Below are 18,200 nucleotides of genomic sequence, written 5' to 3'. Positions count from 1 at the left end.
ACACAAAAGAAGAAAGGATACACGTCCGATTTATACGACGCTGGAATCCAGGCACCGCTCTCCGTTCGAATTTTCTTATTCTTGGGGTCACTGTCGTCGCGCACAAAGCGCTTTTTCTTGCGGTCCCTGTAATGTGCAATAAAATAAAAAGCATAAAGGAGTGTGAAATATGCAAAAGAAGAAATAGAATATGTAGATCATCACTCCCAACTTACCTTAGCTCAGGAATAGACACGCTTTTATATAGTAACGGCTGAAGTGAATGAAATTGGTTGGACTTAAAAGGGAAAGCTCAGCTCTAGTCTTACTGTATGGAGCAGACATTTTATTTAGGCCCCGATTTTTCATTATACAGTAGATTTACATTAATTCGATCCTGGCTGAAGGTCCCAACTGGTATCCATGTATTTCTATGGGCCAAAACCTTCATTATTTCGATCCTAAAATTGGCCTTCGCTGGATAATTCAAACTTGTCCAGTCAGCACGCCTGTACGCTATGGTGATCCTGATAGCAACCCCTTTAGTGGCAGCGTCTGTCTCGGTGGTGCTGAGGGTTCAGTGTATGTGTTGAGCACACGTCACCTCTTGTCGAAAACTCTTAGTTTTGGCCCACCTTAGGAACAGTTTGAAGCAATAACCGTATCTCACAATGTTTGAGATAATTCAAAGTTTCATTCTAATGCGCACCTATATTTAAAAAGAAAATTGGGCCGATTGCCTGCGCGGTGCACGTGAACACGAAACCGAAACCGCCTTCGCAATGTTAGTACCCTTTGCTGCCGCATAACACAAATGTATTGCGGCAAAGCGAACTTTAAAAATACCCTGTAATGAAGCTGATTTAGGAAACCAGTTGCCATTGTGCAAATAACCTTTCTTGCTCAAAAATTGGGTGTGCATTACATTTCTACTTTGTTTAGGAGCTTGAATCTCATTTCTACTTTAGTTTACTGCTTTGGACACATAGAAAGTAGGTGTGCATTTGATTCGGGTAAATATTGCCAAATGAAACAGTGGTGTGTTCTGGTGTTTTACCTGCATTTTGTTTAGTTGGACCTGCCATTTAATTCAATCCATTTTAGTCAGGGTTGGATTAACAGAAGTCGAATGTACTTGTTGTAGGCTGAAAAATTTTAAGAAGCTTAAAGAATCAAGCTTACAACTTTGTAGCTGTGCACTAAAAAAACAGGCACCCCTTTTCTGCTGCAAAGGGTATGACGGAAGCCTGCAGCTCTCGCAAAAGAATATACAGTATAATAATAGGTCCACAGCAAAGTGCCTATCAAATAGTATTAAAAAAAATGCTTCAATCATTACAATATCAAATCTGCAAGAAGAGTTATACAAACCATTTCAGTGCAATGTCTCTATTATCAAAGGTGAATCCTAGCAATAACGATTTGCTTAAAGTAGACAGAACGTTTCACTAAAACAATACTGCAAGTCCACTAGATGTAAGTTAAAATCGACTAAGGACTTACACACAAAAAAATTTGACACCTGCTATAACTTCACTTTCACTGCTGAACAAAGGGAACACTGCATGGATCATTCCCCGCAAGCTATCTGTACCAGGCATGCCACAGCATAACACATTCTGATAAGATAATGTGCCTAAATACAATATTTGACATATTACCGTGCCACTTAAAAAAACTTATACAGATCCCACACACTATGGGAATTGATGTAAGCGAAGTTTCTTTTTTTTTCCTGTTTGCGTTGATTAACGGTAATTGGTGGTGATGGTGACCGTGAATGTTTAATTTCTTCAGCGTTCAGTGCAATACGAGAGTAGTGAGCTAAACAGTAATTTGCGTGTACTACGTCTGTTCATCTGTGTAGTACACAGAACACATAACAGGACGTGTTTGCTTGACGCGTCGTCGTGTGCCACTGTTCATAACTTCTGAGAAGGTTAGCGTTGTGATTGCCACAAACAGCATATCGCATTGTGCCAGCAGTATTGAACGTCATTTGAATTACGGGGATTTACGTGCCAAAACTACGATTGGACTATGAGGTAGGCTGTAGTGAAGGCTTCAGATTGTTTTTGACTACCAGGGGTTCTTTAACACGCATTTATATCTGAGTACATGAATGTTTTTGCATTTTATCCCTGTCAAAACGCGACCACCACTTGTTGGGATCGAACCCACCACCTCGAGCAATGCCTCGGCCATTAAAAAGCAACGACGGCGATTTTTTGCTGTCCACTAACCTTAATAAAATTTTGAATATGCATTCTCTTTTGCACTCCGACTATCTATGCCAAACAATATGACCGGAAGTCATTTGGTTTTCCTGAAAATGAATTTTATAGAGTGGTTGCATGTTCCCGACACATGCCTATGAATGTATGACTTTTTACTCGCCACCCTGTGTTTGTGACGTCGGAGACTACAGCGTCACTTCGCCCAGAAACGACGAAACTGGCTCTATTTTTTACGAGACCACGGCTGACAATCATCGTTTAGACAGAAGTCATAACTGGTGCGTCTCTTCCTATTGCTGCAGCACGATGCGTTGGCCTTGAGCACGTCAGCTACTTCGTGCAGCAGCAGCAGGCCAAAAGGAAACGGCGATCCTTCAAGCGCTCATATCATTGCTGAAATTGCTGCTGCCTGTTCGGAAGAGCTAGAAAAGAGACATCGCTAGCTTAACTGTTTTGCTGTTAGCACCATGTGTATTGCGTGTTTAGCATGCGTTCTGCGTGTAGGATATGATGTCATTGACTCATCATGATGTCACACAAAGCAGCTACCAGTTTTGGTTTCGGTGCCTCGTTTATTGATTATTTAAAATTACTGATGCTAACTGAACCACCCTACAAGTGACAGGTCTGTCAATACCATTTGAAAATAGTAATTGCTAACATAATTAAAAAGCACCATAGTTGCCCTTTAAGATACTGTGACGGGCGCAGAAGTGTTGATTTGCGGGGCTTGTGTTGTATCATCGTGACATGGTGGTGTTTTATTGCACCTTTGAGACTGTACATCCAGCGTCAGTTGCCCGCTGAACAAATCTGCACGGTGCTTATCTTTGAGAAGCAGCAGAAGCTTGCTGTACCTCATCCTACCATATTTTTAATGTAAATGTGTCCAATTTCTCTGCAACTTTTGCCATGTGATGTAATAGTGTTTCCTTTAGTGAAAAGACTCCAAACGAGGCATGCTTTCTGATTTGGCCTTTCCGTTCGAGCTGTCACGAGCAAAGAATGGCAAGGCTGTTAACTCTCTCGTTTCGCGACTGTGTCAGCTTTGCCCATTCTCCGCCTCCTCCCCCTACCTCCTTTCTACCATCCCTAATGGAATGTTGTGCACAAGTACAAAGATAAGTACTGCAGCTTCTGCAGTGCTTATCTTTGAAGATAGGATGGGCGCTAAACATCAAAGAGCTACTGAAAGCGCTACCAGTCACGTATAACAAATGTTTTCCAGTCACTGAAGTGTCACTGCTTTCAAGGTATTAATAAAGGAACGCTCCACTGACCATCTGAGGGCCTTCTTCTGCTGCTTGAGGTACTTGTCGTCGTCCCCTGTCAAGTCGAGCACTGCCTGGGACGCCTGCTGCTCAAAGCTCTTCTCCAGTTCCAGCCTGTATGATAGTGTTGGAAGGTGAAAGGAGACAGCAACAGTCATTCACACAAACTACTGCCACATAACATGCACACTCCAGGTCTACTTCCACACCTACTGACTGCGAGATGCTTTCGTTTCCGTAAGCGATGTAGGCTTGGACAAGCCCCACTCAAGCAGGTGGCATAGTATTGCCACACGTCTGGATTATAGCCTATTAAAGCGTCACAGAGGTGCAATAGGTCACAGAGGCACGTCTATTGGTGGCTATACCTATCTTTTGCCGGGGTCACCATCACACCTTCATGCATTTTCAACGCTTATCCACATTGTAGACACCACCGTGTATGCACTGATGCTGGAATCTGCTGCACTGACCGCTGCACTTTCCATAAAAGTGGAACATACTTTATGGAACAGCACTTCTGAGGTCAGCCACACCACAAGTTGAAGCAGCGCAGTTAGCTTCTACACAGGGAAAAGTGATCATGGTATGTGCACTAAGTGAGTCACTACGGTTTAAGAGGTCAGTGGTTACAAAGCTGTATGCAGATTAGGTAAGGGAGTAGTTACAACTTTTCTTAGCCATTGGTGCATTTTAAATGGGTACAGATTAAACTTCTTCCACCTCAATGCTAGTTTATGACCACGTCATACACTGTGGCATAGTGAGGTGAAAAGCAAGGGCTGCACAGCACGTCTTATTATCATTGTTTATTAAATGCTTAGAAGGCCCAAAGGGTATTGTATAAAGGTGGATGTGCTGGCTGTCCAATGCAACTCATGCCAAAATTTAATATATGCAAGTGCCATGTAGCTCAAGAGAATCCAGGTAATATTGTCCACTGTCACTTGGAGCAAGTAAGACAGTTTTTTGTATTTCGTCTCCTTACATAATAAGTTATTATTATTTTATCAATCAGCTTCTCAAATATATTCAGAGCAAAATTGTCAATGAGAAAATTGCAGACCATCCTGAAAAATTGCCGATCCAGCTTTCTGCAGCTCAACATGTGCTACATAAATGTTTTTCCCAAGCCTGGAAGAAAGCCTGCGAAATACAAAAAAGTGGCACTTAGCATGAAAAGTTGCTTAGCATGAACGAAGCAAGTTCGAATGGGAGCCCACATCTGGCCGCAGTTGCATCACGTGCTTCACAGTCTGAACATTGCAAACAGCAGCCCATTCTCTTTTTGCGAATTGATTTGATGAGAAATAAAGTGTTTTCCAAACAATGCATTTTGTGTTTGCCGGCGGTTATTTTTGAAGCACTTTATGATACGGCGTTGAAGTGAGTGGGTTAGGGCCAACGGCACCCTCGGCACTGAGCCGAGACTCGTGGACGGTGGCGAGTCTTTTGCGTGGCCATCCTGAAAATTCTCCGATTGATAGGCAGGGTGTCGCACGGTACACCACTGCGGAAAGCTCGACGGTTTTATTTTTATTCCCTAAAGCTAATTTTTGCACACTTCGTTAGTGGCTAGAAATAGTTGTGTGCAGTGCACTGCCACATGTATGCATTGTACATTGTATATGCACCGTCTAGACAAAATTCACACAAAATTTTGCCCGTTGAAGCCGACAGTCCGCTATAGACAGGTCTGTTAAAGTAGAATTTGTTTCATTGATAATATTGGCAGACCAAACTAAGTGAGAAGAATAGTTCGTTATATATGAAGGTATTTTGTATACAGATCTGTTGTAACGAGTGTGGACTGTATACACCTCGGCATAACAAAGTTGGTAAAATTGGCACTTTACTTTGTTATATTTAAGTTTGACCTGTTATGCAAATCAATATAGTCACCAATTGATTTTTCTTATAAGAAATGGCTGCAAAATTTTCCGTATTATCGAGCAATCTTTGGAAGAAACAAACTTGAATGAGAAAAAATCTTTTGAGCTTCAGAGTCAGGGATCAAGAATATGATTTCATGTTGTGTTGACAACATATTCACATCGGCAATACAAAGTAAAGGCAGCGACGTTTTCGTGTGCACTCTGCCCCCACGGCCAACAGCGTTGCTCGCAGCAGGATGACATCATGAAAAGTGCTGGCAGTAAAGAGAGAATGCTTTGTCTGCTTATCGCTTCAACATGTCACCAAAACTTTAGGGATTACTAACCTCCAGCACTAAACGCGCAGGAAAACACGGCACATGGCCATCTCGGCCCTGCCAGTCTTTGCACCTGCGGCAGATTACCTCCAAAAGAGGGTGCACGGGCTGCATATGTGCTCAGCCGCGCTGACAACCAAGCACAGCGACAGCCCTGGGCCAGAAAAGGAGATGCGCAAACCTACCTCCCACTACAGCCCACCCCCTCCCATCCACCCCCTAGCGTGTGCTCGCTCCCCTCCCACTTCTCCCTGTCTTGTGTGGTGTGCGTCAAGGTGCCATCTTTCACAGCTCAATCTTGCACAATTTCCATTGTACCCAAAGCATGCGGTGCGCAGGATGCTATGGGATATTACTGCACTTGGACTTCATAGGGAACATCACGCTGCTCCACTTTGGCAGTTGCTCTCCGTTGTGCAGCGTGAAATGTGTATTCACAAGCAATCTCATGTGGTTTGACCATTGGAACAGTTTCCATTTATTGCCTTGAGATTCCTTCCTGGTGGCAATGAAATTTCATAATATTTAAATTGTGCACAAACACAAACAAGTATTGAGGTTCCAGCCACATGGTGTTCTATGGACAAGAAGTTATAAAAAGTTTACTACTTTGTTACATCAAGAATTTTGATATACATGTTGAAGTTCGTTGCATTGAGGTTTAACTGTATATGGTGGGTTGTAAACAGCACAAACTTCTATGATAAGATGTTGTGTAATACTATAACTTATGAATGAGTACCAGACCATGAAGAGAGTGTTGATTAGCCAAACTTTGAAGATAGAGAACCACCTTCATGAGAGGCAAGCTGGCTTGCCTAGGGATAAAATAAAACAACCTGCATTGCTTTGCAGAGATTTCAAATGGTTAGCCAAGGTCATCGATTGAGGATTTCTTGAATACAGATGCATTTTCAAGCTGTGACATAATTGAGCTCTTGCAAGCAATTATAAGTGTCAGCGTTAGAAGAATGCATATAACAGCAAAGGAAACCAATGCCGAGCTGGTTGAAGATATTAGGTTGTTAATACCCTTCTTTACTATCCTGTTCATTGCTAGCTCCTAGAAACATGTTGCACTGCACTATTAAAGGCATTAGAATGTGCTGATACTACACAATGCCATGCATTAACATGTTCCCCCTAACTGTGATCAAGACATTACCTTCAGTAAAGGAAAGAGGGGCCTCATAAGGTGCCAAGGCATGGCGAGAAAGCGGACAGAATCAGTGCCAATTGTGACAAACTGATATTTATTTACTTATTTGAAAATAATGCAGGCCAATTCAGCCCATGCAGCGCATACATTACACATTGACATTAGTTGCAAAAAAAAAAATTACCCAGAGAACAACTTAGTTCTCCTTAAAACTCACCCTTTCTCCGAGTGGAAGTCTGAAGCAAAGTGGGGTATGTAGAACTCCTCATCCTTGAACGAGGCTGGCTTGGCCTTTTTGCTCTTGGCAGCTGCCGGCTCAGAGCCTGCACCGCGCTTGGCACCTTTCCTGCTGGGCACCTTGGTCTTATTGCTGATCACAGTTGCAAAGGTTTTCTGCACGGGAGAAGAGGATGGCAGCAGGTTACCACTTGCTACACGAAAAAGAATCTGCACGAGGTGATCCACAACTTTATTTTAGACCATGCAATAAGGTTAGTTTCAATCAGATAGCGTAGATACAGAACAGTTTGTGTCCAAAATATAATGTTAGAGGTACAACTAGATGCCTCACGAAAAGCTCGCAAAAGTAGACATACTTAAACGGGCCCTGAAACACTTTGCCGCACTCTTGAAATAAATGCACTTGGTTTGTGGCGAACTCATACTTCGGACTCCATATTGTACAAAACTTTAGGCAGTCCTTGTTGAGTTCAAGTAATCAGTAGGCTACTGTACCTGCTCGAATGCAACTTTGTAAAAGTAAAACTACACTTAATGTTTTTAAAGGCTCAACCATGTGAAGACTGCACATAAAAACCAAAAAGAAAAGAAAGAAGGAAATAAAAGAGCCTACCTCTATTTCTTCCTCTCCTGCCATGACAGCAGAACTGCTGGGGTCGCTATGCTTGGCTGCCGGCATGTCTTCTTCCGTCTTTGCAGGTGCCCTCAGTGAGAGGCGTTCAATGAGGTTGTCGTGCTTACGCCGCTTGTTCTTCATGACTGCAAATGCCGCACTCTTGCCTGTGCTCCCGATCTCAAAGATGGTCTGCAATGAAAAAAATGCCGTGAGCAAGGAGCAGTTGCATGTCCTGCACTGGTTGCGCAGCAAGAGAATAGGGAACTTCTAGCATCTATTAGCACAACATTCTTATTTGTAGAAGGCTTCATTTGCTCCATTGTGAGTGATTTCAAAGGAAGAACCCACAATTCAGGGGTACCCAGTGGAGGCCAAAGCAAACCGATTATAAGTCAGTATGGCACACAACACAACCCAGTGTTTCATTCACTATAGTCACCGACAGATAATTCGGAATCGATGGGAACTGCCACAAAGTGTGAATAAACGGGAGTTCGAAATATCGGATTCACCAGAAAATAAGGGACTTGGTTCCACAAGTGGCCACCACAAGACACCAAAAAATTTGTCGACCCATTGGCACATGCAAGTACACTTGCCCATGACCTGGTCAGTCCATATTTCAACCATTGTCATACTGTCGCTACAGAGAGACAAAAGTACAGTCGATGCATGCACTGAATCTACACCCCCTGGTAGCATAACAAAGGTCGACTACACTGTGATGAATGATCACGGGTTTCTTCACAACAGTCATCGCTTTTCTCACTTAATCGCCATCCTCACCGGCGCGAACATTGAGGTTGGAGTTGGCATCACTTGAAACTGCCTAATGATACTGAGAGACAAACATTTGAAATACAGTAAAACTTCGTTAATTCAAATTTCATGGGACTGGAAAAAATGTCTGAATTAACGGAATTCCAGATAATTCAGGTTACCAAGAGAACAACAAACAAATGCTTAATACATCAACAAACTCTTATTTGCTGAATGAATCCACAAATCCTGCTTCTACTTTGCACCAAAGCAGTGCGGAAGCTGAAATGCTCGCCATCTCCTGACTGATTAATGCTTGCAGTGGAGAAGGCCTCGTGACTTCCTTCACAGTGCAGCCATGGTGCAAGACCTGCGTCTTCTCCTGAGATGTGCTTTTCATTACCCCGTGCACATCCCGATCATTTTTTCGCCAGTGAGCTAGTCGGCAACAGATAGTCCGTCCATCTTGATGTAGTTGGTGGGTTTGACGCCAGTGTGCAGGCTGTGATAAAATCGCTTTTAATCCTCGTCAGCTTCCGCTGTGTTTGTGACACAGCACGAGACAATATTGCACTGAGTCAAAATGAAACTACTGCTCGCTGCAAACACTGTGCTGCATTCACTGTGCTGCAAACCGTGCAAACATTGCAAACCATGGTTGCTACTGACGCAATCGTTGATGGTGATGCCGTGGTTCTGAAGGCATGTGGCCAACACACCTTGAGCCAAAATGAAACTACTACTCGCCACAAGCATTGCAGATGAAACCACAGTGCTTGTGGTGCAGCACAAGTATGACAAATAAAAATGAAAAAAAAAAAAGGGTAGGAGCCTAAATCTTAGAATTGTTCAAGTGCACTGACAACGAGGACGAGTAAGTGAACACACACAAACATTAAAGTGGCTGTGCTCGTTTTCAATGAGCTTAAACAATCCTAAGCATATCTCACTGACAAGGCCCAACGCCAATGCTTGTGAGGCCTAAAGCTATTCTTTCTGAATCTGCTGGAGTGAGAGTCATATGGGTTTGCTTTGTTGATGTGCTAAACAAAATTACAAAAAAAAAAAAAAGAAAATGCATCCAATACACGAAACCGAAAGTGACGCATTTTTGCTACTTTCTGGCACTTTCTACAACTGTAGTCAGCCTTCTGTTGAGGCAGTGCTCTGTTCTGTGATAGCTCGTCACTGCAGACAAATGACGATCAAAGGAATTCCCTTCGCATTGGTGTGGTGGAAAATACATCCTTGTCCGAAATATCTACTATGGTACGTAATTAGTTGCAAACGATTTGCATTGTCGTGTCAAAACAAGATAAGTGAAGATGTGCTGCTTTCATCAGAAAAAAAACCCACGTATTATGGTGTTTTATGTGCCCTAACCACTACGTATCTGATTATGAGGCCCACCGTAGTGGGGGGCTCCGCAATAATTTGGACCACATGGGGTTCTTTCACATGCACGTAAGTCAAACTACACGGGTGTTTTTGCATTTCGCTCCCATAAATGTACGGCTGCCATGGCCGGGATTCGATCCCGCGATCTCGTGCTTAGCAGCCCAACACCATAGCCAATAAGCAACCACAGCGGGTTCTGAACGCGTCAATGCTGCATACGAGCTGGGGAGCGGCTATGAGGCTACAGAAAAGTCATGTTCAAATTAGCATAAATACAATACATGCAGTTAATTATACTACATGCAGTAAACTCACACTGGCTGGCTTGAATTTTTTCATGCCTTGTAGAAATTTGGCTCTTGTATCTTCTTCCGTTGACTTGGCTGATGAGAATGGTAAAAAAAAAAAAGGAGCATTTATGTCAGTCAGTGGCAGTTTGACAGTCTGTGGTAAATTCGGCCTTTACTACAGCAGAGTGGGCACAATGGAATAATAACTACATATAGATATTTTTTTGCCATGACAGCACTCATGCATGTTTTGGCCACCATTGCAGCTAAGCAACTTGTGACACTGACAACAGAAACTACGAAAATGAACTACCACAGAGCAGCTGCTACGTTAAGTGACAAAGTCGAGTTGCTCCCTTTAATGCGTACTTTTCTTGCAAAAAGAGAGTAGTGAAAAGGTGACTCGGGCGAAACTGATTCAGCTGATGTTTCTAAATTGCTGACCATCAGTGCCAGCGTGGCTAGAGACAGTATGCTCTGGTGTAACCGCTGCACTTTCGTACACTTGGGCCTGAATTTCTTGTGTGTGGCTAAAAGCGAGTATAAAAAGCAAATACATATGTATTGGATATCTGCTTTGATACACAGACGTGCTTGCGTCACTTGCTATTTGTTTCATTACTGCCGGCACATAAGCGCCGAACTATAGCGGCTGGAATTCGGTTAACAGCAGAAGCATGCTGTCTATAGGTGGAGCCAACCTTAGGTGCACTCTCAGAGTATTGTGCTAAATGTAATTTACAATCTATAGTGTCTGCACGTGTGTTGCACGGCGTCAGAGCAAAGAAAGTTTGCTGCACAAACATATTATATGAGGTGTGTAAAATCTCGACGTTCATGCACCCAGGGCCAAGCACAGCAGCAGGCACTGCCTATGGAAAGTGGCGTATGTCGCACTAACTTGTAGCCACAGGCAGAAAGTGTATTTACTTGAATCTAATAAGCACTTTTTTTTGCCGATAAAACGGGTCAAGAAATTGCATGCACGTTAGACTCAAGTACGACCCTAAATCTGCGTTATCATATCAACATGGCTGGCTAGTACGTGCTTCGAGCCTAGCTGCCATAGCTTCCTCCATGTGCTGTAGTATGTGTGCTTAGGTTAGTCCACCGTCTGTCCTTGCATTTTCTGCATTTTCTCTATCGGCATAGAAGTGTTGACTGTGAAAGCATGGCGAGTTCATCATGATGCCACAATTAAAAGGAAAGTGATCACGTGTGTGGAGACGGATGAAAATCGGGCCGCATCACGAGCACTTTAAGTTTCCGAAACTGGCATGCGGGACTGGTGCAAACAGAAGGAGAGGCATTCTACTCTGGCGGCTGCTGCGTATGGCGAAGTTCCGTGCGTGCTCTTTGCGAAACTGATCTGCGATGGGGAGAGAGTCTATGCGTCTAGGTGCACTGCACTGTTTTCGTCGCTTAGTTTCCATTGAAGTGAGAGGCAGCACAAAGGCCAATTCCCTTGCTCTTGCTCCAGCACTTCGCCACTCCAGCGTTTTGATAGAGTTTCCGCGGTCATCGAGCGAGATGTGGTTATGTTTGCAGGTGTGCGCATGACACCATGCTTGTCAATTTACAGTGGAACCTGGATTATGCATCCTCCGGTTATACGATGACCCGCATTATACGATGAATTGGTTGGGTCCTGGCAAAACCCCCACAGAAATAATGCATTAAAAACCTCAATTATATGAAACAATTTTACCCCGACCTCGATTTGTACGACGCCTCTCTGGTACCATTTGATAAAAAAACAAAGAACTAAGCAGACACCAGCTGGCACCTGGACACACCGCAGCCGGCTGATAATGGGTTACATTTGCACTACATTAGAATAACGGCAAAATCCACAATTTTAAAACAAATATTTTATATTTTGTGGTTTTTAGCGTTACACTGGCAACCTGTACCTTTATATCTCTATCCTATCCATACACAAGTCGACCGAAGTCAAAACTTGCTTTTGGTTAGAATCTGCAACATTTTTGCTGTGCTTGTGTTACGGTTACCGTACTGCAGTACCCCGTAGTCTTCTGCGATTCGACTTCGCTTATTCGTTACATTATGGCGATGTAGCACATTCGATAATGATGCCCATTTCAAGATACGAGCAATTTACACTGTCCTGCTGAAGATTCATATACAATTCATATGGCCGCACTTCAGTTACAGAGCTCCTCAGGAGAAGTGGATTACCCTCTGTGACACAAAGGAGCCGAACATGCCGTTTAAAATTTTTATTTCAGCTCATAAAAGGGCACTACAACATTGACACATCACGCTTTATCACTTTTTCTACTGGTTATGCTACACGTCATCGACACTCACAGACAATAACACCGTTTACTAAAAAGAATTGCTTCAAATTTTCCTGTTTTCCTAGAACTATTGTTGAATGGAATAATCTTACTGATGACGCTGTAAACCAATGCTCACTGCCATTGTTTGAGTCGCATCTATGTTTATGTAGCAAGTGATTTACTGTATGTGGTTCAGTAACTGCTTGCCTTGGCACATCACGAGTGACCTATATTATGTACCGCTGTATTTTGTACTTAGATTCTTTAATTTCACTTTGTATGCACCCTGCTAAGGTCCTGGAAACAGGACTGCAGTATCAATAAATAAATAAATAAATAAATAAATAAATAAATAAATAAATAAATAAATAAATAAGTAAATAAATAAATAAATAAATAAATAAATAAATAAATGTTTCGATGGTCAATAAGGAGGGACACTCTGCTATGGCTCAACATCAACGATTCGCGGATAGCAGGACTGGCGGGAGGCCCTCTTCAAGTCCGAGGCCGGTCGGAAGGGCTCTGTGGACCTCATAGTGACCTGGTACAATCCCCGAATGAAATGGCCCCTCACTGTACAGAACTCGTCGAAGTACACGGCCGGTAGTGCTCTTGGCACTGATAACGAGCTTGGCATAGCGCCAAAAACACCTTTCAGGGATCCTTTCAGTACCGAGTTACGCGAAATTTCACTGAAGTGAAACTATTTCCGACAGGGATCGCCCAAGAATACCGCCCAAGGAAAGCTGTCTCCACCTCAGACAACGACAAGTGAAGAGGACTTGTTTTCGAATTGTCTGTTCCCGCTTATGCATCCATTCTGACTTCTACAGATGTGCTGTACAGCGTCGACCAGATTTGGCAGTTTGTGCACGCGACAATGTCTGCGACTTGCTGCCAGATGTTGCGGCTCTCGAGAGGAAGCTGATGTGTTGCAGCTGGGCAAAGATCCAAAAAAAAGAACACTAATATTTTAAAATATGACAATAAAGATTTGCTCACACCTCCTCTAATTGAATGCTTGGTTGCCATTTGTTAAAAATACAATTTAATCTACCTTCCTTGGAATGGTGCAGGTGTGTGCCGCAGGCTCATTCAGGTGACCTGTACCCGTCTTTTGGGCGAGACAGAGCACCACTGCCTAGATTTTTAGTTTTTCGATTATACAACGCGCGGATTATATGATGGTTTCGCATGGTCCCCTTAAAGTCGTATAATCGAGGTTCAACAGTAGTTAGTAAGCAAATGTTCAAAAGTTTACACGGCCGATAAGACTGCTATCCTTACTTCATATAGCTGTCTACTAATTTGCTATTGAAACTCGCAGAAGTCGCAGTTTTGCCTTTCGGGCGAAACTGCGACTTCTTTTTATTCATCACAACTTTAGTGGATTGGGAGTAAATCTGTTTTTCCGAATGAAAGTTGTACCGTACAGTGGAACCCCGTTCATACGTTTTTCACTGGACCGAGGAAAAAAAAAAAAGAAACGTTAACAGCCGGGAAAACGCAACAGTGAGGAAAGCTCCGAAAATGAATGAAAAAAGTGCAGCTTCAACTATAGACAATTTATTTCCACAGAGTGCGCTTAGAACTTAAAAAAGTCTAGAATGGTGGCTTGCCGTTTCTTCCGCTTGCTAGAAATCACCACACGTTTCTCAATAGCCTGGAAGGCCGCATTGCTGTCAGCGTCGCTGTGAGGTGCGACATACCTGCGGAGCAGGTCCAGAGCCGCGAGGGCTTCTCCAAAGCTAGGATTTGGCAACTCCCCGGCATCATGCGGCTCGTGCTCCTCGTCGTCACCGCGCCACGGCAATGGCAACGGACGAAGGAATATCCGCAGGAAATTTTGCCCTCTTTGGCATAATCATGCTAACGTGCTAACGATTGTTTAGTAGTATTGCTGCGGAGCGCGCACGTCCGAGCAGCCCGGCATGGTTTCGCGAGAAATGTAAACAAGAGAAGAGAGCTGGCCCGATAGGCGGAGCAATGCCATGAGCAATGCCAACTTCCGGCTTCCCCTTAGGTATAGCCAAGCCCGTGACATTCCCATAAGACCAATGGAGCCGATCTTCGTAGGCGACGCTAGCGCCGCCTGGATTCTAACGGTAGTTGCATGGATACCAGAAAAATGTTTACTTACTAATAATAGATAATGTTTTGAATATTATTCCCTTTCAATCTAAATTTAAAAATGAACGGCGACGTCTGAATAATTTCTAGTTGCTTAGAAAGTTACATGTGTATTGAAAGCGCAATGACGCTTGTGAGGAATACCGCACAGCAGACGACCGACACCGGCGTCGTCTGCTTCTGCTATCGCTTTTGCGCTGCCCTCTTGCTTTGGCCAGGTGTATTCCACTATATATATATTCTTATTTAGGACTCAGAATTAGCTTGTACCTTTGAAGGTTGGCACTGCTGCATAGGCCGAGAGAAATCACGACACTAATCACACTAACTTGCTGCCAATAAACAGCTTTATTAGAACATCATCGATGTTTACATGAAACAAAAAGCACGTGAATAGCGTTTCAGAAGGTATACTGGTGCGTAACAAGCATAGTTGTTTATGTGCAAAACGATACTATGTACAGTCTCGCCACACATTTCTGGTGAACACAAGCTGTCCGCCGCTGAGTGAAGAATTACATCTGACCACATAAAGCCGTCCCACGCTGGTATGTTGCTAAAGTTCCTCCAGTTTTGTAGGTGAAGATGTCACGCCACTTCTTTCACAATATTCATAAACTGCACCTTGATTTGAACGAGTGCCTCCTGTTTGAGCAGAAACATGTAGCTTTTACAACGGCGAATTCTGTCGCGACTGTTCGTCTTGTGGTCCAGAATGCCTGCTCTCTCTCTCTCTCGCAGCTAACCATTCAAGAAGTCACGTCATAAAAATGTTAAGCGTTTAAGCTGAATTTGCGTCGAAAAGTTTGTAATTTCAGATAGAAATGTTTTTCTGTGCGTGCTGATTTGATGCGTTGCAAATAAAGTTTCCATGATAAAGGCTTAGCTGGTGTTTCGATTACCGCCGGCGGCGGTGCGCTGTCGTCGTTTCGATGGTGGTGCCACCCCAAGGCTTGGACGCGAAACACGCCACATGCCACAGGCTTGCTATAGCTTCACAAAGAGTGTGACGTCAGGGCCTTTCCTGAGTTTCTTTCCTCCATGAGTCGACCCGTCCAACAACCATGCGGTGACCGTAATCACAGTGATGATAGTGAGAGAATTTTTCACAAATGGCCACCTAGTGACGGCCTCTCGAACTGGCGTGCGGCTTCTTGCAGCCAGTTCCATAGCCAAGCCCGGCCAAGCCCGGTCAAAACTCATCAAAAGCCAAAACGGCGGTTGGGGCGCGTTGCCTACTTTAGCCCAGGCGGGTTCGGGTTGCGACGCATCATGCGGGAACGTTTTCACAACTACTACGTAACAGCGGGGTTCCTTATACATTGGATCCTATGGAAGCTATGCCGGGACCGGATGAAAACGATGTAGCAGCCGGGAAAACGCAGCAGCGAGGAACGTAACAGCGGGGTTCTACTGTACTTCTATATGAAAGAATGAGGTGTGCGGTACTTTAAAGGAATTTTCTTTCTTTAGGTTATGGCAAACGGGTGCGCGTTACAGTTGAGGGTGCGTCAGAATCGAGGAAATATGGTACTATACCATTCTTGCAACTAATGACCAATGCACTTCAACTGCAATCTCAGATCACCAGTGTTGATGCTGCCATGCGAGAGCAACAGCAGCTAGACATCTGATTAAATCTGCGGGCTGCTCACAATGCATTGACATATATTAAGCAACTCAATACAAAGGTGCTCGAGCCTCAAAGGAGTTCCACAATCTTTCATAGTGAGCTGGGGACTTCAGTGTCCTGAGGCTCCTGTATTCCCGCACAGCCGATTGTGCACGTAGCCTATGCATGAACTAAGGCTATTTGCACATTCTTCAATGAACAGCCAAACGCAGCTATTTAAATTGTGAAGACTCATCACACAGCAGCTTTGAGTTTGCAGATATTCAATCTGGAGTTCAGTAAAAGATAGGACTTGCAGTCGTATGGCAACTGTAGCTACCAAATATTTGCAGTGCTTGGATGTATTTAACATGAAACTGTTCATTCAACAGGGATGATGATGCCTATGTACAGCCACATGATAAGTCAAAAGGAAAAATAACTAAAGTAAAAAGAAAAGAACTAAGAGAAAGAAATAAGGCAAATAGTTCAGCAAGTGGTGAACAGAGTGGGTGAAGGCACTCGTATCTACAAGGTGCTTGTAGACCTTGAAGATGCTGCTGATGAAATCCCTCTGTTCTCCAAAGCCTAGCATGGGAAACCCTAGTCCAGATTCATTGCAATGAACCTCATCCAAAAAAAAGGAAGTGCTGCTGTTAGTAGAGCTGACCCTTTCAATTTTCATCAAGGCCCACATTAGTGACCCACATTAGTGACCAAGGCAATGAGCCCCCCCATACTTAGCTTACCCACACAATCTTTACAAGGTAAAATGAGTAGCCCACCTTGGAAGAGTGGGTGAGGTGGCAGGTCCTCACGGAGGCATTGCTTCATGCGTTTCACCGACTCGCTCGAGGGGGCTGGCCGAGACTTGAGGTACTGGATCATGGCATTACTACAGACGCGCTCCATGTTTTGCTGCAGACAAGGTTCTTTCATGAAAAACGGTTCCCAATACAGGAGAGAATGATATGCGAACAGCATTTCAATTTGCAAGCAGCCACCACTGTCTACAAGGTTATCACACTGGATAGTGACACAGTTCCAACGTTCACTGTGTTGTGCAAGAAAGCAGGCTTTCTTTTTTTGTTTTGACACAACGTGTGCATTGAGCAGTGCAATGTAGAGGTGCTGAACACAAGTGAACGTCTCATGCTGCAATAGTTTGTGACCCCCGAGAGGGCAGTAGGTCCACCCTGCCCCTCAATCTCTTTAAGCCCAGCTGTCATCTTTATTTGCGCATTTCGTAAGTAAATTAGAGCTCTCGACCTTGGCAGAATGGTGAACTGGTGACTTACACGATGTAACCTGCGACAGATATGTGAAATAAAATTAACTTTAGTGTTTTTCATTTTTTTTTTCTTTTTTTCACATGTACCAGATGCTCATAATACGAGAATTTCTGGCATTCCACCTTTACCAGAACTTGTCTGGCACAACTAGAAATGGAACCAACAACTTTTTGTCAAGTAGCAGAAGGCAGTAGCCACTGAACTACTAAAGCAGGTAAAAGAAAAGAAAAAAATTAAAATTTGGGGCTTTACGTGCCAGAACTACAATCTGGTTATAAGGCACATTGTAGTAGGAGACTCTAGATAAATTTGTGACCACCTGGGGTTCATTGACGTGCACTTAAATCCGAGTATACGAGCCATTTTTTCACGTCGCCCTCGTCAAAGTGCGGCCACCGCGGCTGGGATCAAACCTGCGATTCTAGCTCAGCAGTGCAACGAAGCCTGTAACAGTGAATACTATTATGTGCATAAGGGAGGACATCATGTTATTGCTTTGTCAGCAGGTTCAGGAGATGACCAACTGACCGGAGAAAAGCAACATACCAGATCGGTCGACTGTTGCTGCATACACCGAAGCAGCTCCAACTCCTCGTCGATGACTGCCTGAGGCACTCGGCCGCAGAGGCCACTTTCTGCGATAAAAAGGCGATGTCACCACCAGAATAGCAGAGCCACAGCTGCAAGCAAAGTTAGGAC

At 43.8% G+C, this 18,200-nt stretch overlaps 1 protein-coding gene across 1 annotated transcript in view; it reads right to left on the bottom strand.

Annotated features, from left to right (window-relative positions):
* LOC126537888 (ATP-dependent RNA helicase DDX54) overlaps positions 1 to 18,200 on the bottom strand; it is a 48,785-nt gene that overhangs the window by 11,984 nt on the left and 18,601 nt on the right. Inside the window, exons 10-16 of the mRNA XM_055074520.1 lie at positions 18,048 to 18,136; positions 16,995 to 17,127; positions 10,187 to 10,254; positions 7,712 to 7,903; positions 7,076 to 7,251; positions 3,497 to 3,601; positions 22 to 126 (exon numbers count right to left, since the gene is read on the bottom strand). Of these exons, the coding sequence (XP_054930495.1) occupies positions 22 to 126; positions 3,497 to 3,601; positions 7,076 to 7,251; positions 7,712 to 7,903; positions 10,187 to 10,254; positions 16,995 to 17,127; positions 18,048 to 18,136 (868 nt within the window). The remainder of the gene's footprint in view (positions 1 to 21; positions 127 to 3,496; positions 3,602 to 7,075; positions 7,252 to 7,711; positions 7,904 to 10,186; positions 10,255 to 16,994; positions 17,128 to 18,047; positions 18,137 to 18,200) is intronic.

Source organism: Dermacentor andersoni, chromosome 4 (assembly GCF_023375885.2).
Source record: "Dermacentor andersoni chromosome 4, qqDerAnde1_hic_scaffold, whole genome shotgun sequence".
NCBI classification, from domain to species: Eukaryota; Metazoa; Arthropoda; class Arachnida; order Ixodida; family Ixodidae; genus Dermacentor; species Dermacentor andersoni.
Note: the sequence above shows the minus strand (reverse complement) of the source record. Positions and strands in the feature narration are given on the sequence as shown.